Below are 17,430 nucleotides of genomic sequence, written 5' to 3'. Positions count from 1 at the left end.
TCTAATAATCACATATTAGCTTTATTATAATAAATGCATTAATGTATAAAGTATACAATATATTTGCCCATTAGCAGTGATCAATTAAGAACTAAAGCAGCGTCTACACACTGTAAAAAATTATGCTTTTTAATTTTTCAAAATAAAATGAACTTGACTTTATAAGTGAACATTTCAAATATTTTACATTTTAAAGGAGTAGTTCAATTAAAAATTTGACCCCATTGACTTTCCATAGTGGGAATAAAAATTACTATGGAAAGTCAATTGGGGCAAAATTTGAAGTGAACTACTCCTTTAAATGTCTCTACATTACTTCAGCTTAGCCGTGTCACAATATATTGACAATAAATGTGATATTAAAACCCACGATTATCAATATTGTGTTCATTTACAAGTATTGTTTCGTAAACTTTTCAGCAAACTATTTAAAAATTTGCCTTAAAGGCGTAGTTTACCAAAAAAATGAAAATTCTGTCATCATTTACTCATTCTCAAGTTGTTTCCAACCTAGATACATTTCTTTGTTCGGTTGAACACAAAGAAAGATATTTGGAAGAATGTTAGAAACTGACATTTCTGGGACATCGCTGACTACTATTTTGAATATGACAAAACACACAAGAAAAATGAATTCGACTGATAGCATCATTTATTTATTTAAAAAAGCTTTTTGTTTTCGCAGTAGTATCGTTACCATGAATTATTTTATTTTTATACGTTGCATCACCTCAACCGCTTGACTTAATTTAAAATAGTGCTTTGAAAAAATTACGTATAAAGCTCACAAAAAGTATGTCATGCAAAACACCTCCAACGCCTTTATATTCTAATTCCAGAATTTCTAATAAAATCAGATAATATAATGGCAAATCCGCAAAAAAAGGCTTTCTCGAATGTATTCAGTAATATTTTACCGTGTTGTGAAACTGTAATGCAACCCTCACTCAAGCAGTGCAACACTGCCCTCTAGAGGAACTTGCGAAGAACGTCACTCACCACGTTCAGCGCGTAAACATAAAACGTCACATTCTCATTAAACGCATTGCTTAATATAAAAATAATGAAATAAAAAAAATCCAAAAGAGAGCGGCTGGCTTCGCCTGTTTATTTGAAACCAAAACTGTAAATATTTTAGGGATTATGCTAAGGGAAACCACAGTATTAACACAGTTTAAATCTCAAATCCATTTTGATGTCGTCTGTGGTCCTGTGTGCTACACGTGCGTCAATATGCAGTTGTTAAACACACTTGTTGCATGTGTGAAACAGTTACAGCAGGGTTTGTCAAACTCCTCCCATTCACCGCCCACAGAAAACCGACTCTTCACATCGGATCATTCAAATCTTGCTTTTTGGTTTCACGGGAACGGGATGAATACTAAATTGCGGGTTGACGTTTTAATTTCCTAGGAATGGGTTGCAATAGGAGTGCTCGTTGAACTTTTCAATGTGTGAGATTCGGAAATGATGAACTAAAACTCGAGGACTGAGAAGAACAACCGGGTAAGTAAAACATTTACTGAACAGGCGCGTGAACATAGAGCGTCACAGGACATCCTTGCTGAGGACTTTTTTTCTAAATTTATAAACGTCTCATCCTCTCAACACAATCATGTAACATACGGTATAAAGAAAAGAACAGAATTAAAAGTGTATTGACTTTGATGAGCAGTCCTCGTGGTCAGAGATGCGGTCATTGCATTATCTAAGTATGCTCATGTGTGTTATTAAGGCTTCACAAGCCTCTCGTCGGACAGTGTAATCCCTGATTCACCAAAGCACTTAGTGAGTTTACCAGAGCGGAAAGATCTTAAATTCTTCTTAAGGAACCATAAGGAGTGTGGTGTCTTGCTTAGGGTGATTTATGATCCTAATTCATGAAAATTATGCATGCAAGTCCATAAACCAATAAACTGAATAAAGCAACAGCGGTGGGTGTTTGCGATGTGGCTTGTTTTGCCATGCTTGTCTTGGCCTCATAATAAGCAGATGGTGAGTAAGAATGCATAACATTTTCATTCATAATTCATTGCTGCGAATGTTAGACTATGAATGAGCTCGCTCGCTCTTCTACACGGCAATTTTTGGAACCGATTCCGTGTGCCATCTGATATGACATCATTGCCGTGTTCATGCTGGGTGGATAAACACAAATTTAACTCACAGAGGCATCCTATAATTGTAGACATTGTTTGCCCTCTTCTGGCAACGTGGTTACCATTGTGGGGCTGTTTTTGTTTGTTGATGTGGGAAGAGAGAAAACCTATTATTAGGGAGTTGGGATAAATCTGCAAGTTTACAGTTGGTATCCGGTGTCAGATGTGTGTGGGATGGAGCTGTGATGTTGTCAGGGGTGCAGCGTGTGAGCAAGACGTCTTGACTCAGGATTCTGGGAAGAGTCGAATCAGATGTGTGTCCTTGATGGTCTATGAGTTCTTAACGCTTGCGCAACTGATCTTTTCTTGATTGTGAGAGACGTGAGATAAACTTCGCTCTTGACATGCTCTGCAGCGCGGATAGACGCCACATGCGCCTAGTTCACCAGGAAGTCTCGAGTTAGTCTGCACATCAAAAGGAAACGTGCTTGTTTATCTCATAGATGCTCTATGTGGCTTTCGCTATGACACGGGCATCGATACAAAATGAGTCACCACACATATAGGCCTAACCGAAGTAAACAACTCCCTTAGCAGTTTCATGTGTGACATCAAAACCTTTCTGGTTTACATCTGCTAGTAACGTGACTTTATCGTGTCACATTTGTTCCAGACTTGAACTGGCACCTGCCCGTTCACGCCCCAGCTGAACCATGGGGTCATTCCGAAGGCCCAGGCCCCGTTTCATGAGCTCGCCCGTGCTGTCAGACCTCGCCCGCTTTCATGCCAGCTCGCCAACGTTGCAGCTGTCCAATGCCAGCGTCTGGAACAGGTGGGTGGTTGTCTTTTCTCAGGGATGAGCATGGCTTGAGTAATTGCAGATGTGGTTATTCTTTTTATAGATGCATAAAAATGTGTTGAGAACGAGAATTTAAAGACTCACAAGTTGCGAAGTTTGCATCTTTCGGATAGCTTGACCTTAAAGCTTTGAGGCAGAGAGGTCGACAGTACATGTGACTCAAAAGTGAAATCTTACTTTTTCATTTATGACTTTATTGCCATATTTAGTCTTCGAGGGGGAGTACCCAGTAGAAAGATGCGGTTTAAAGCATTGGGGAGGAAGCAGACAGCGCTTTTCGCCTTCACCACTTCCTTATGGAAACGGGACCTCCGATGCCCCTCGCTCAGGAAGCGTAGAGCAGGATGTTAGTCAAAATTTTACAAACGGTGTATGTTTGCTGGCAAGCTAAAGTTATTTTAAACGAATAGAAACTTGCTGTTTAGAATGCTTACTATAAAGATATGAACATGAGGAGGAATTGCAGGCAGTGTTATTTGTTTCTAGTTTTGTTTTCACAAAGTGCAACTCATTATGGCGATGTTTTGCGTACGATTTTCTCACCTTGCAAAGTGGTCAATGCGGTTAATGAGAGCTTGTTTACACTTTTCCAGGTTGAATTTCTTTTTTTTGATTGTTTTGCAGTGTTCAGACGGCTGTTATTAAGGTGTTTCAAGGAGGAAGCCTGCAGACCAATGAGCTTTACACCCTGAATGAGAGCATAAGGTATGAAATCAATACTCGGAATAACTGGCTTGGTCTCAGATCACTTTCACTCGCTGAAACAATCAAGTCAAAATTGTTTGAACGTTGCAACCAGACTTAATATCATAAGAACATGGGGGTGGGTGACCATTTCACCCTAGCAATTGCACAGAAATGTGTTATAAACCACTCAGAACACCTTAGCAACCACATAGCAACACCCTAATCGATATATTGAACTTTCTCAATAGGTGGCTTCTAAGGACTGAGCTCGGATCCTTTATCACAGAGTATTTTCAGGTAGAATCTATTCTCAGTCGCATGAACAAGCAAATTACAAAGAGAGTTTAAGAGTGTTTAAGACCATGTGTTATTTGTTCTGTTCAGGATCAGCTCTTGAATAAAGGCCTGACGTACATTTTGGAGAAGATTCGACTTCACGATGGTAAGTGCTGAACCACTTTTTAAAGGGACCGTTCACCCAAAAAGGAAAATTATTTTATTTACTCGCCCTCATGTCATTCCAAACCTATATGACTTTCTTTCTTCTGCACAACACAAACTAAAGTGTTTTGAAGAATGTTGGTAACCAAACAACCAGCCGCCATTGACAAGTCATTTCTCAAAATATCTTCTTTTGTGCTCCACAGAACAAAAAGTCTTATACAGGGTTCGAACCATGAGGGTGTATAAATGATGTTTCCAAAATGAGATAACTCTGTTTTTAACATTTTTCAAAAATCATGTTTTTTATTATGTTATCATGTTTTACGTGTTAAAAATGTTTTATTGTGTTAGTTAACTGTAATTTTTATTTTAGTTATTATGGCTTAAATCAAAACAAACCAACTGCATTTGATTGATATTAATTGGAATGCACAATTAAAAAATGTGATTTTTGAAAAAAAATCTCTTTTTGGAAATGAACTCTTCAAATATTCATGTTTGGGTGAAATACCCTTTTAACACACCTGAACCATCCAATTGGCTTGTGTATGTTAAAGGTTAAGTAAGTACAGATGTGTTTAATTCAAGTCCTTCCCCGCATTCTTCTACCATTTCTCATACCCAGATGAAACTCTTCTCCAAGCGCTGTGTGAAATGTGGGTGAGGTTTTTCACAGAGATCCTGCCAACTCTCCAAGCTATTCTCTACCCCGTGCAGGTATTAAAATGATCTCACCTACTATTCAAAGCAGTCGGTCAGTGTCAAGTTACTGTACCAACACTGTGATGACTGGTTGTTTTTGGATCTGTGTTTAGGGTCAGGAGTTGACTGTGAGGCAAATGGCTCTGCTGGGTTTCAGGGACATGGTTCTGTTGAAGCTTCCTGTGGAGAACATGCTTCACGACGACACATACCCTCCTCCAATCACACAGATGCTTCTTATCCTGCAGGTGAGGTTTTGTTAATGATACCCCTTACAAAAATGAAGTTTCAAGCGTGCTATTAGTATACTGCTTCTAAACTAAAAACAAGAAAGTATAGGCGGTTTCAGCGGCTCAAAAGTTATGTGGCCCAAACTTAACTTCCGTTAGACCAAAGTTTCAATCACAAAAGTATCAATAGCTGATACTTGAGTAGTTTTAATTTAATACAATTAATACACAATAAAATATGAATCCAAATGAATATTCATATAAATTAAATGTAAAATAAATCGTTATATTATAACCAAACACAGACCGGAAATTAATTTCGAGCACGACGTGTGCTTCTGCTGAAACCGTCTATACTTTCAGTCTACTTATTGTTTACTTCTCAGAAATATTATTAATGTACTACTCAGAAATATAATTAAAATGACACTTTAGTATACTTGATTTATACCGCAAGATTATTTGGCCTATACTTCTACTCAATTATACTTTCAAGTATTCCTTGATCAAAAGATTAAGTATTTTAAGTATGCTTGAAGTTGAGTGGGCTCTTTTAAATGATTAACCTATTAAATACTATTTTGCTATTTTTTCAACACTTTACTATTTTTACTTGTGGTTTACTAAAAGAACACTTTAAAGTATATTTTGTTTAACTAAACAAATGTGCTGTAACAATTGAACCATAAACTATCTATACGAACTACTGTATACTAGCTCACTTGTAGTACAGTTGCAGTACAAATGAAACGCATAGTTGTAAAGTAGTTAAGTACTCAAAGTTTACTACCGTTAAACTACTTAAAAGTGTACTTTTATAAACCAAAACATGAGATAATTTAGTTCCAAGTATTTTTAAAATAGTACACTTGCAAGTATACAACTGTTTGTACATTGATATTGGTATACTTTCTACATAAAAGAATGCTTAAAAATATCTTAAACTTTACTTAAGTATACTAAATAAAAGGAGCTTTAAGTATACTTATTATTTTGTAAAGGGCACCAAACAAAATGACAAAAACAAAGATGTTTTCACAAATCTTTTCCAAACACACTCCCTGTCTTTCAATTTTGAGCAAACTCCCACAATTGGTTTTGCCAATACAGCCCTCGGACTGCTCAAAGAAAAAGAGCAATATTTTGGCAACACCACAGTGTTTACATTTCATGAGGGAAGATCATCGTCTTTGACACTGAGCTTCAACAGACCATTTTTTTACTTCAAAAATGTCAGCTGCTTTCACACACAGGTGAAAAAATAAAGCAGACATATGAGGTCAAGTACCGCGCTTTCAGAGAACACTCCCGCTGTGGGAGCGTGAAATGTTGTATGGACACAGAAATAGTGTGGGAACACAAATGTGCTTTGTGGCAGCGTAATCAAAGATGACATTTTAAGTGTCACGGTGAAACCAAACACCCAGTCCCGACATTCAATTTTTTAATATGGGTCTTCCAAACAAAGGAAATTTGTAAGCTTTGTTCGTGAAATATAGCTAAGGTTGGAGACCACAGGGATACAGTGTCTTGCTTGAGGGCCTAATGATGATGGAACACAGTGATGCATCATCTTGATGCTGAATCACTCCCACTTTTCATCTGTTTTGGGATTTAACCTAGAAATTTAACTCTTTAGCTTCCAGCTATCTTTAAACATAAGCCTTCATTTCGAATCCTTGTTTTCTCTGGTCAGGGAATTCATGAACCTAACGGACCCACGCAAGAGTATTTCTTACTCGAGAAACTGGTGGATATGGTAATATCTCCCTACCTGGGGAACTACCTCTACTTGAGCCGAAGCGAATCTTCTTCAGGTGGTTGTTCATTCTTTTACCTTCTCAATTCTTGATTTTTTCATGCACGCTGTAGTTACCATTAAATCTAACCATGTTCATATTTCCTTCTTCCGCAGAAGATCGTTCGAAGCACCTGAGATCGGTAAACACACCTCATCGTGGTCAACCTGAGATTATGGTAACACAATTTGCCTATGAATCCTTCCTGGCACCTCTAATTGAGAATGAAGGAGAAGCCTACTTGGAAAACACTAGAGGTATCAGACGCCACACCGTTGCCAATGTGCACTCGGACATCCAGCTACTGTCTGTTAAAAACAGGATGTGTTCGGGGAACGTCGAGGTCAGTGGGACGACCCGGATCATCGAGACAGGGAGGAAAAGGACTCAGAATTGCCAACCGGCTTTTTTTCATTCCAGGCAAGGTGCTGTGGAAATTCCTAGAGGCCAAAGCACTGCTGAGATACAGTGTGGCCTAACCAGTTAGAAAGCGATGGAGGAGATTTATTTTACTCGAAACGCCCACTGCAATCCTCTTATTTTATAATAACTGTGACAGGCTGGAACATGTTTGTTTAATAAAACAGAGGCTACTTGGAGCTGCTCTCATAGGCTCAATGAAAATAGGTGCTGGATTCTGTTTGGCCTGTCAAAAAAAACTCGTATTAGCGTTTTCTCATAAAGCTCACCGAAAGTAACACTTTTTTTCTGCCGTGGAGGGGGCAAAGTTGTGTGAAAATACGTCCTGGTGAGCTAGTTTACAGAGGTACAAGCAAGGTATTAGAAACGTAATAATGATATAATGTAGCCTTTGGATACATTCGAATTTTAATATCATTTTTAATTCTTAAGCTTTCATAAAGTTTCATTTATTTGTCATTTTATTAGAAATATTTGAAAACAAAACCTGCAAATATGTAAAAAATGTGTCTTTACGATTTAAGTCATTTTATGAATGTTTTATGACTTGCAATAGTATTGTTCCTTCTTTTAAAATAATAACAAGAATTTGTGTGTTTGTGCAAAGAAAACTGCAAATATGTTTTGTAGTAATAAAGTTGAAGAAAGGTCACAGAATGAGGTACTCAAGTATGTGGTTTTGTTGTTGAATTATATCATTACCTGAAAGAAATGTAATAGCCTATTGTATTGTTTCCGGGTATGAACATTTCATTCCAGTACACAGTGAGCTATTTTCTAGAGCAGATTAGCTTTTAAGGAGATTTGTGTGTTGTAGTCAAATCCTGATTACCTGACAAGACCTTTGGTGGCAGTTTTTAGGCACATGAGATCTGCTGAAGAGCTTTACGCTGTATGAAGACATTTGACCTCATGGTGAAGCCAAGACACCTTCATCACAATGTATGAATACCATGGCATAGGATGCATGTTTGGATATCAGTGGAAACATCAAATCAAATGAAGGACATGCATGCTTTCATACATACAGAATTTTTTTAGGTGAGGTGTAATTCACCAAATACTTTCTGTGACTGTACGTTCTAGTATAAGTTGCAGATAAATAGCATTATAACTTAAGGAAATAAAATATTGCAAACTGAAGGCTGTATACAGTACGTCATCAAGGTTTATTATTTAGGGTTTTATTTCAGATACAGCAAGCAAAGGCTGTATTTCAAGGTAAGAAAGAAACTACAGTGATTACGTCTTTTGATGAATACATTTTAATGTTATTAAATTAAATAAGATAGCCTTGATGACGTATGCGACCTTCGAAGTGCGCAGTCTTCACATTGGGACGCAGCTATCGCGTGCAGAAAAATCGCGATTATGTAGGAAGTAAACAAAATAATCCCTGGTCTATGATGCCATCTTCTGATAGTTCTTACGAATTTTTTATATTTATATAAACAATTAAAACTTGTTTTTAGGCAAATTATTTTTATTTGTAATATATTTTTTAGAGTTTTTGTTCTGATAAAAGTAGCAAGTTTCAGTAGATAAAAAGGTGTCTAGAACAACACTTTGACAGAAGTCACTAAATTTGGTAATTTAATTCAAATGAATGTAGGCTATTGATCTAACCGTCACTCAAAAACTGAATCCGAATACCGACAGGTATTCAACAACAAGACATTTAACAATAAAGTTAAAAAGGTAAAATATAAATATGAGACACAACACAAATTAATTATTATAATATGCGTGTTCTCCATACAACAAAAATACATGTATTATCAGTGACAGTCTAATCATTTACAGTCCGCCAGAATCACTCAAAATAATAATGATCTGTCGGCTCCGTATAGGCCTATGTAATTTAAAGGGATAGTTCACTCAGAAACGAAAATTATTTTACCATTTACTCACCTTCATCATGTCATTTAAAACCTGCGTGTCTTCTGCAGAACCCAAAATAAGATATTTTGAAGAATGTTGTTAACCAAACAACACATCGACTTCCATTGTATGGACACAAAAGCACTAATTTTCTCAAAGTATCTTTTGTGTTTCACAGAGGAAAGAGTGATATACAGATTTTGAACAATACGGTGAATAAATGTTAACCGCATTTGTATTTATGGTGAAACTTTCTCTTTGTGTCATTAAACACCCGATCCAGCAGATGGCGCTATTAATATGTGGCGCTGTGATCTTGGCAAAAACGCGCTGAAGAAAAGCTTGTCCCGCGGCGCCGCACAGAGCAACAAACCCAAGCTGTCGTATTGTACGCGAGGACGACACTTGCGTCCATAATAACACCGTATTCACAGCTCAAATAACCCCTGTGCTTTAATATCGTGACGCGTTTAAAACCATTTGGGTGGGGACGAAGAATTTGTATAATATAAAATATAAACAAAAGCGCATTTTTCATTGAAATCCACCGGTGAGGTCGGACACGCTTGATGGCGGCGACAGTGGAGGAGCTCTACCGTAACTATGGCATCCTCGCCGACGCGAAAGAGGATCTCAGCAAGGTAAACAAATGTCCTCCATCTGTGTTGTGTGTGGATAAGAATAATACTCTTGATATGTTCTCCTGAGGTGATATTTATATTAATATAAACGCTATGTATATAATTAGGCCTCGTCTGAATATTAGCATGTTAGCTCCAACGGTTGGCTGTGGGGCTTTTTGAATATAAACTAATCTAAGAGCCTTTAGCTCGATTATGCACGTATAGAAATGTTTATTATGAAAAGTTTTAAATAGATTGGTTTTTATGTTGGTGAGTTGTGAAGAAAAAGCCGTCACGTTTAGTGGTGGACTAATGTTAGAGTTCTACGCCATTTGCGTAACGGGTTGGGGAATTTGGAATCTCCGCTGATCTGCAGAATTACAAACCGTAGAGATGCATGATTAACAGCTCAGGATACGCATGCATAATGTTGGACGATTGAATTAGCTGTTTGAACATTGTACATTTTGTTTTTATTTCTTACTATGGGGCAATAGTTTTCATTTGTTTTTGTAACTAAATATTTGTCTTTTTCAGCATAAAGATGCCTATCAGGTCATTCTGGATGGTGTCAAAGGTGGCCCAAAAGAGAAGCGACTAGCTGCACAGTTCATTCCCAAGTTTTTCAGCAGTTTTCCTGAGCTGGCGGACGCTGCCATCAATGCACAGCTTGATCTGTGTGAGGATGAGGATGTATCTGTAAGTACATTGTGATTTGCATGCTGTGGGTGGCATGCGGTGAGATGCTAAAAGTCATGCACTTTGTTTTGGTTTGGCAATTTTAGATTCGGAGGCAGGCTATCAAAGAACTCCCGCGATTTGCGTCTGGAGAGACTTTGCCCAGAGTTGCGGACATCCTCACCCAGCTTTTGCAGACAGGTATTAAACTGATGACCGGTAAAACCATTTGTTCCATTTGGCTTTAAATAATACTGCTTGTAAATGCACAAGCTGTTTTAGTTATTGGTAAATAGCGCTTATTAATAATCCTGCTTTTTTATCCTTGTGTCTTTTAGATGATTCTGCTGAATTCAATCAAGTAATCACGGCATTGATCTCCATATTCAAAATTGATGCAAAAGGTATCATCCAGTACCAAGCACTGATCATTTAATGTATCGTCATGATCGCCATAGCACCAAGATGTTATTGTTGTCTCTGTCAATGCCTCTCTTTAAAGGAACTTTGGGAGGCTTGTTCAGTCAGATCCTGCAGGGAGAAGATATTGTACGAGAAAGGGCGATCAAGTTCCTTTCTACCAAGTTGAAAACTATGCCAGATGACACAATGACAAAAGAGGTGGAGGATTACATCTTTACGGAGACTAAAAAGGTATCTGGACGTCGTTTTTAATCTAACATGCAACCGAATGCTCTTTTTTGGTATGTGTAGTTGACAATGTAAATATCTGATCGTCTCAGGTTCTGGAGGATGTGACAGGGGAGGAGTTTGTGCTTCTGATGCGTATCCTGTCGGGACTGAAGACCATGCAGACCGTCAGCGGGAGGCAGCAACTGGTGGAGCTGGTGGTGGAACAGGCATTCCTTGAGCAGGCCCTTAACCCTGCAGATACTGACAGCGTTGACCGACTCCTGCAGTGCACACGTCAGGCTTTACCACTCTTTTCTGTGAGTAAACCCATATTATAGCTGCCCGCACCACAAATGTCTCTGAAAACCTGGTCACATGCTGAATGTGATGAATCGGTCCTAGACTATATATCGCACACAAGTCATGCTTGGAAAAATTTGGACTGAGTTAGGGATGCTCATTTCGGTTTATTTCCCTAACCGAGAACCGACACTCGTTATCCGAACATTCACCGTTAACCGATAACATTTTAAAAATAAATTGGAATTAAATAAAAATTCACGCTGTGTCTCATTTGAAGGCTGCGTCCTCCGGAGGTCGCGTTTGTCTGCCGCATACGCCTTCGCATGCGACATCCAGAGGACGCAGACTTCGAAATGAGAACACAGCTACAGTTGACGAGGGTCCGTGACAACAAAAATACAAACATTTTTTTCACAATTAATTTAAACATGCAAACAGCAGCATAACAATACATCAACAACAGCACCTGCATTCACATATTATCACATTTTCACGAACCTGCTGCGTTTTGGACAATGGAGAAAAACTAAAATAATACATAAATCCAAAGCATAAAATAAACAGGCAAGAAAAAAACTGAAATAATTAACAAATTATGACAAAACGAAAACACAGAAGAACCGGCAAAGTTTATTTCCGTCAGAAAGTTTTTTCATCAAATAAAAATAGCAGGCCTACCTCAATCCAAAGCTTGGCGTTTTTTTTTAATGAAGTAACATGTTTACGTGTTGTGGTGACAGTCTGGAGCTTGTTGACCTTTTAAATCGTTTAACTAATGGCATTAACCGGTCAAAATTTTAACGATCGGTTAACAGTTAAACGGTCAATATGAGCATCCCTAGACTGAGTAAGTATTAAATAATAAAAAAAATGAACTTGTCTGAACAATAAAGTGCAACATTTGTGAGTGTCTGTAAATGTTTTCATCTTTTTAATACTTGCATGATTTTCTTTTTTTAGAAAAATGTGCATTCTACCCGCTTTGTGACATACTTCTGTGAATACGTCCTCCCCAACCTCAGTCTCCTCACCAGCCCTGTAGCAGAACTGGACATCCAGCTTGAGGTGTGTACAGTGTTTTGTATTGTGTATTTATCTTTAATGCGTGTGCCTTACAGTGATGCGACAGTTCACTAGTATTGATGAAGTATTGATGTCAATCATGTTCGTGAAAGTGAACTGGCTAGGCAAATTTGTCGGTTTCCAATTACACTTGATATTAATGCTCATTTCGGGTAATAAAAGCCCGGTTTCACAGACAAGGCTTAGCTTAAGCCAGGGGCCGGTTGCATAAACGGCTTAGATTAGTTTTAGAAGTTAGTCATCTCATTTTTTTCTCCAAGACTGGTTAGAACTTCTTTAAATCAGTTACATAAAAAGGCAGATTGGGCTTATTGAAATATGAAAAGTAAGACCGATTAGACCTAACTAATTGCTAGTCAGTGAGACTAGTTGTTAAGACACAGTCTTATGCAACTGGGCCCAGGACAATGCCTTAGTTAAATTAGGATATTCAAGTTGCTTTTATTAAAATGCCTTAGATAACAGTATTACTGGTGTGTATCTTGAGACAAAACAATTAACAGTTATGTCAGGGCAATTTATTTTCAGTTAAGACAGCTCAAACTTTCAATTAAGTCTGGGACTAGTCTTGAGCCTTGTCTGTAAAACCGGGCATTAATGGTCTAAAATGCTCCTGCAATTTAAAAGGTTTTTGAGTTTTGAAGAGCTGTAAAAAATTATGTTTCCTCTTTCAGGTACTGAAGTTATTAGCAGAGATGAGTCCATTTTGCGGAGACATGGACAAACTTGAAGTCAACCTCAACATGCTCTTCGAGAAGCTACTGGTAAAAACATTAAACTTCTGACCTCATGGAACAATCTGGCAAGCTTTCCACTTTAGCCTCTTCACTGTACTCTGTGGTTATTCACAGCAGTCCCTCTCTTTTTTCTCTTTGCTTTAGGAGTTCATGCCCCTTCCTCCTGAAGAGGAGAATGGAGAGAATGCAGCGAACGAGGAGCCCAAACTGCAGTTCAGCTATGTGGAGTGCCTGCTCTTCAGCTTCCACCAGCTGGGCAAAAAACTACCTGACTTTCTCATCGACAAAATCAGCGCAGAGAAGCTTAAGGACTTCAAGATCAGGTCTGTGATTTGTGTTAAGCCAGTCGAAATGATGATAGACGCCTAATTGTGTTGTTCGGTTAAGTTTGTGGATAGTGTGTAATGTAGCTGGTTGTGAATAACCAAAACATTTGCAAAGTTCACAGCAAAGGGAGATATTGGCTTTAACTGAAATCGCTTTTAGGGACTACAGCAAACGGCTTGTTGGCACTGCAACAAGCCATTTCCTGGAGTTGTGATATCACAATGGCCAAAATTTACATAACCACCATTATGTGGCCCAAAGTTACCTTCCGTTAGACCTCTGCAAAGGATCAATAACTTGAGTAGCGTTACTGTATTAATATAATATAAAATAAAATATGAATATATAATATAAATTGTTATATTATAACAAACACTGACCGGAAGTTAACCTCGGGCAAGCAAGTACGTCCGATGAAACTGTCTATAGTGCACCACATAAACATAAAAAAGACCTCAAAATACAGTACAATATATGGGCTTTAATATTTTTTACAGGCTACAGTACTTTGCACGTGGACTGCAAGTATATATTCGGCAACTGCGTGTTGCTTTGCAGGGCAAAACCGGAGACGCACTGAAGACAGATGAGGTATTGTTAGATTTGCATATTTTGTACAGATTTTGGTTCATTTAAAATGAATAGACTAATATTAATAGTTTAAATGTTAATCTTAGTCATTTTGTATGATGTTGTAGAACTACTCTTTGAAATAAGAGTCTTTGGTGGATATTCCAGGGCTCTTTATTCACTATGTTCCCACCGTAGATGAAACCTGTCAGGGAATAACAACATTTGTTTGTGTATTTTTGTCACAGAATAAAATGAAAGTGGTGGCTTTGAAAATCACCAACAACATAAATGTTTTAATCAAGGTAAGCCTAACATATGAATTCTTTTAATCAACTCTTAAAGGGATAGTTCACGCAGAAATGAAAATTCTGTCATTTACACGACCATGTGTCATTCCAAACCTGCATGAATTTCTGAGGAGCACAAAGAAGATATTTTGAAGAATGTTGGTTACCAAACATCATTGGCCCCCATTGACTTCCATTATATCGACACAAAACCACAGAAGCATTTCTCAAAATATCTTCTTTTGTGTTTCACAGAAGAAAGAGTCCGAGATATACAGGTTTTGAATGACGTGAGGGTGAATAAATGATGACAGAATTTTTATTTTTGGATGAACTGTCCTGTTAAGAATTGGGAAATGTCTAATTGTTTGATATGTTGTTTTAATATTATCTCCAGGATCTGTTTCATAACCCTCCATCTTACAAAAGCACAGTTACTCTGTCCTGGAAGCCAGTACAGAAGGCTGAGGCAACAGCAGCGGTTGGGTGGGTCTTTCAAATGCACGCATCACCTTTTGTTTAAGCTGAGCTCATGTCCTCTAGATTGACATACGTTTGTCTGCTTATTAAAGCTTTTTCTCCATTATCTCTTGTGTGTATTTTAAAGTCAGAAGAGGCTGTCTGGAGATGACGTGGGAGCAACAGTGACAGCAAAGAAGCTTCCCGCAAGTTTGCCCAGGAGGGATGCCCGTCAGATCTACAATCCACCCAGTGGGAAATACAGTGCCAGCATTGGGAACTTCTCAAATGGTTGGTTTAAACTTTGATGTATTATATCTAGTCAGGTCTTCTAAAGTCTGTCTAAACACATTTTACTTAATGTCAACCGGTGTGGTTGGCCCTATGAAATCTTTGCGCTAATATGGTGAAACAAATCTGCGTCTATATATATATATATATATATATACATAATATTCTTTATCTTCACAGAACAAAGAGGAGGCTTCAGGGGTGGTCGGGGCCGGGGTTTCGGAGGAAGAGGAAACAGAAGCCGAGGTCGAATTTATTAAGAGGACTGCACCGCATGCAACAGCATAACCACAACTACCCAACATCTCTACCACCCTTCCTGCGTCTCTCAGACATCCTCCATCCATTCGTTTCTCCACATTTGTTTTTTATTCTTGCGTGTGTTTTTGAAAATCCTAAACAGTTCCTCACCATCAGAGCCGGCTACTCGGTTTTTTTGTTGTTGTCCTGGATCATTGTGGAACAAGACTGCCAAGGTGTATTTTTATTAAGGAGTTTTTGTATGGTGACACATCGTTTGTACTTTTCTTTTTTTTAACCTTTTTAATTTTTCAGTGCTTTTGTTGGATCAAAATTACAAATTTGTAAGAAGTTACTAAGTCTAAATTTTATCATAAACTTGTGTGGTTCAAATCAATTGCTGTCATTGAAATTTTCTTCAGGACATAACATATTTAAGTTTGTACAACTCCTCTTATGCCCTGATGTTTGCCGTTAACTTGGTTGTATAAGTTTATAGATATTTTTGAGATGGCTTAAGATGTTCCATGAAAATTGTCCTTGTAGAGTAGAATTTCTTTAGTCTATACATCGCTTCAAAAAGGGTTTAAGGAACCAATCTTTTTCAGGTATTGCTTGCATTTGAGTATTCCATTTCAAACATTTTGCATGCATAGTGTATAGGAGATATTTTGATGTTTTGGACTGATGGGGAAAATACATTTATGTATTACACTGTTTTCATTTCGGACAGATTTTCACCCACATTAAAAATCTTTGCCTTTTTCAGTAGTGGTGTTAGAGTGATCTGCTCACAAATATTAGTAAAAATGCTTTAACACTGACAAACTGTCCATCAATAATCACATGCATATTAATACAACAAATATTGCAGATGATTGCATTTGAGTTTCTGATATAAACACCTACTGTATCCTCTTGCTTAATTGAATCAATTTTGTATCGAGTTCACTGTATTTGGGTCCGAATCATACTAAAGATGTGTGAAAGAAACCTATAGAGCAACTAAAAATAATGCCTTTTGGCTCTTGCAAGCTATTAGGTTTTAGTTAGAAAGACAGCATAAAAGGATAGTTCACCCTCGTGTTTTTAAATGTATGACATTTTCTGCAGACCACAGATGATGGTATTTTGAAGATAATCAAACAACATTGGAGCCGATGGCACAAAACCACGGAGACATTTCTCAAAATATCTTCTTTTGTGTTCCACAGAAGAAAGAGTAATACATGTTTTGAACAACATAAGGGTGAATAAATGATCACAGAATATTTATTTTTTGAGTGGACCGTGCCTTTAAAATATTTCCTTTTGGTTATTAAACTCTGAAACTCTACTACTACGAGAAATGCAAAATGATTCATTGCCGCCTTAGCTTTTTTACAACCGAGCAACTAAATGAACTTGCTTTTTTATACATTTATGTTTTCTCGTTATCTGTTGCCTTGCATCAGCTCCACTTTTCATAGGTTGTGTGAATTATATACAATTTTATTCGCTTTCTAAGCCCAACGCAGGTGTTTTATCTGTAATGCCCTAATCGCACCAGTAGAGGGCCTCCGTGTTCGCGGTACATTTCCACACTGCAGCAGAGCGAGTAGATTTACATTAAAAACATTGTACGTTTACATTAGTTTTAAGTGATGATCAAATAAATAGTGAACGGAAACAAACACCGTTTCTGATGCGCTAATGTTTCCAATAGACAAAAAAGTGCCTCCCTGACTCTTCCTTTATTGTTTAGGGAAGTCCTGGCCTGTCACACAGATCGATTCTCATCTACTTCAGCCGTCCTTCAGGTAATATAAAGATTTGTATGTGTTGTATCTAAAAAAATCCCTCACACAATCTTTATATTTCAAAGGGCACGTTGCAACAAGTATGTCCTCGCGCACAAACAATTCGGATGATAGGTGGCGCTATCGGCCCACAGAGACGGCGCCGCGGTCGCTCGTGACTAGGTATTTCCCAAATCAGTCTCCTTAACCCCTTCAGATCAGTCACGCGCTAAAGTAACTGAATATAAACGAAGGATGTCTCTCTCTCTCTCTGGTGAAGATTTGGGCGTGCTTTGC

General features: G+C 37.9%; 2 protein-coding genes across 2 annotated transcripts; both read left to right on the top strand.

Annotated features, from left to right (window-relative positions):
* The first annotated feature begins 1,317 nt into the window (after positions 1 to 1,317).
* prr5l (proline rich 5 like) lies at positions 1,318 to 7,889 on the top strand. The gene is made up of 9 exons (XM_057329965.1): positions 1,318 to 1,506; positions 2,773 to 2,931; positions 3,583 to 3,663; positions 3,894 to 3,942; positions 4,030 to 4,087; positions 4,715 to 4,806; positions 4,905 to 5,039; positions 6,718 to 6,838; positions 6,937 to 7,889. The coding sequence occupies exons 2-9, from the start codon at positions 2,813 to 2,815 to the stop codon at positions 7,305 to 7,307; spliced, it is 1,026 nt and encodes a 341-aa protein (XP_057185948.1). The 5' UTR covers positions 1,318 to 1,506; positions 2,773 to 2,812; the 3' UTR covers positions 7,308 to 7,889.
* A 1,584-nt stretch (positions 7,890 to 9,473) lies between these two features.
* Positions 9,474 to 16,574, top strand: api5 (apoptosis inhibitor 5). Its single transcript, XM_057329585.1, has 14 exons — positions 9,474 to 9,762; positions 10,282 to 10,443; positions 10,530 to 10,623; positions 10,761 to 10,826; positions 10,925 to 11,076; positions 11,166 to 11,372; positions 12,319 to 12,423; positions 13,116 to 13,205; positions 13,323 to 13,501; positions 14,003 to 14,096; positions 14,324 to 14,380; positions 14,763 to 14,851; positions 14,973 to 15,115; positions 15,296 to 16,574. Exons 1-14 carry the CDS (start codon positions 9,691 to 9,693, stop codon positions 15,373 to 15,375), a joined length of 1,590 nt encoding a protein of 529 aa, XP_057185568.1. The 5' UTR covers positions 9,474 to 9,690; the 3' UTR covers positions 15,376 to 16,574.
* The last annotated feature ends 856 nt before the right edge of the window (positions 16,575 to 17,430 follow it).

This window comes from Triplophysa rosa, linkage group LG3 (genome assembly GCF_024868665.1).
Source record: "Triplophysa rosa linkage group LG3, Trosa_1v2, whole genome shotgun sequence".
In the NCBI taxonomy this organism is placed as follows: Eukaryota; Metazoa; Chordata; class Actinopteri; order Cypriniformes; family Nemacheilidae; genus Triplophysa; species Triplophysa rosa.
The sequence above is the reverse complement of the archived record's forward strand: the minus strand, read 5'-3'. Positions and strand labels throughout refer to the sequence as shown.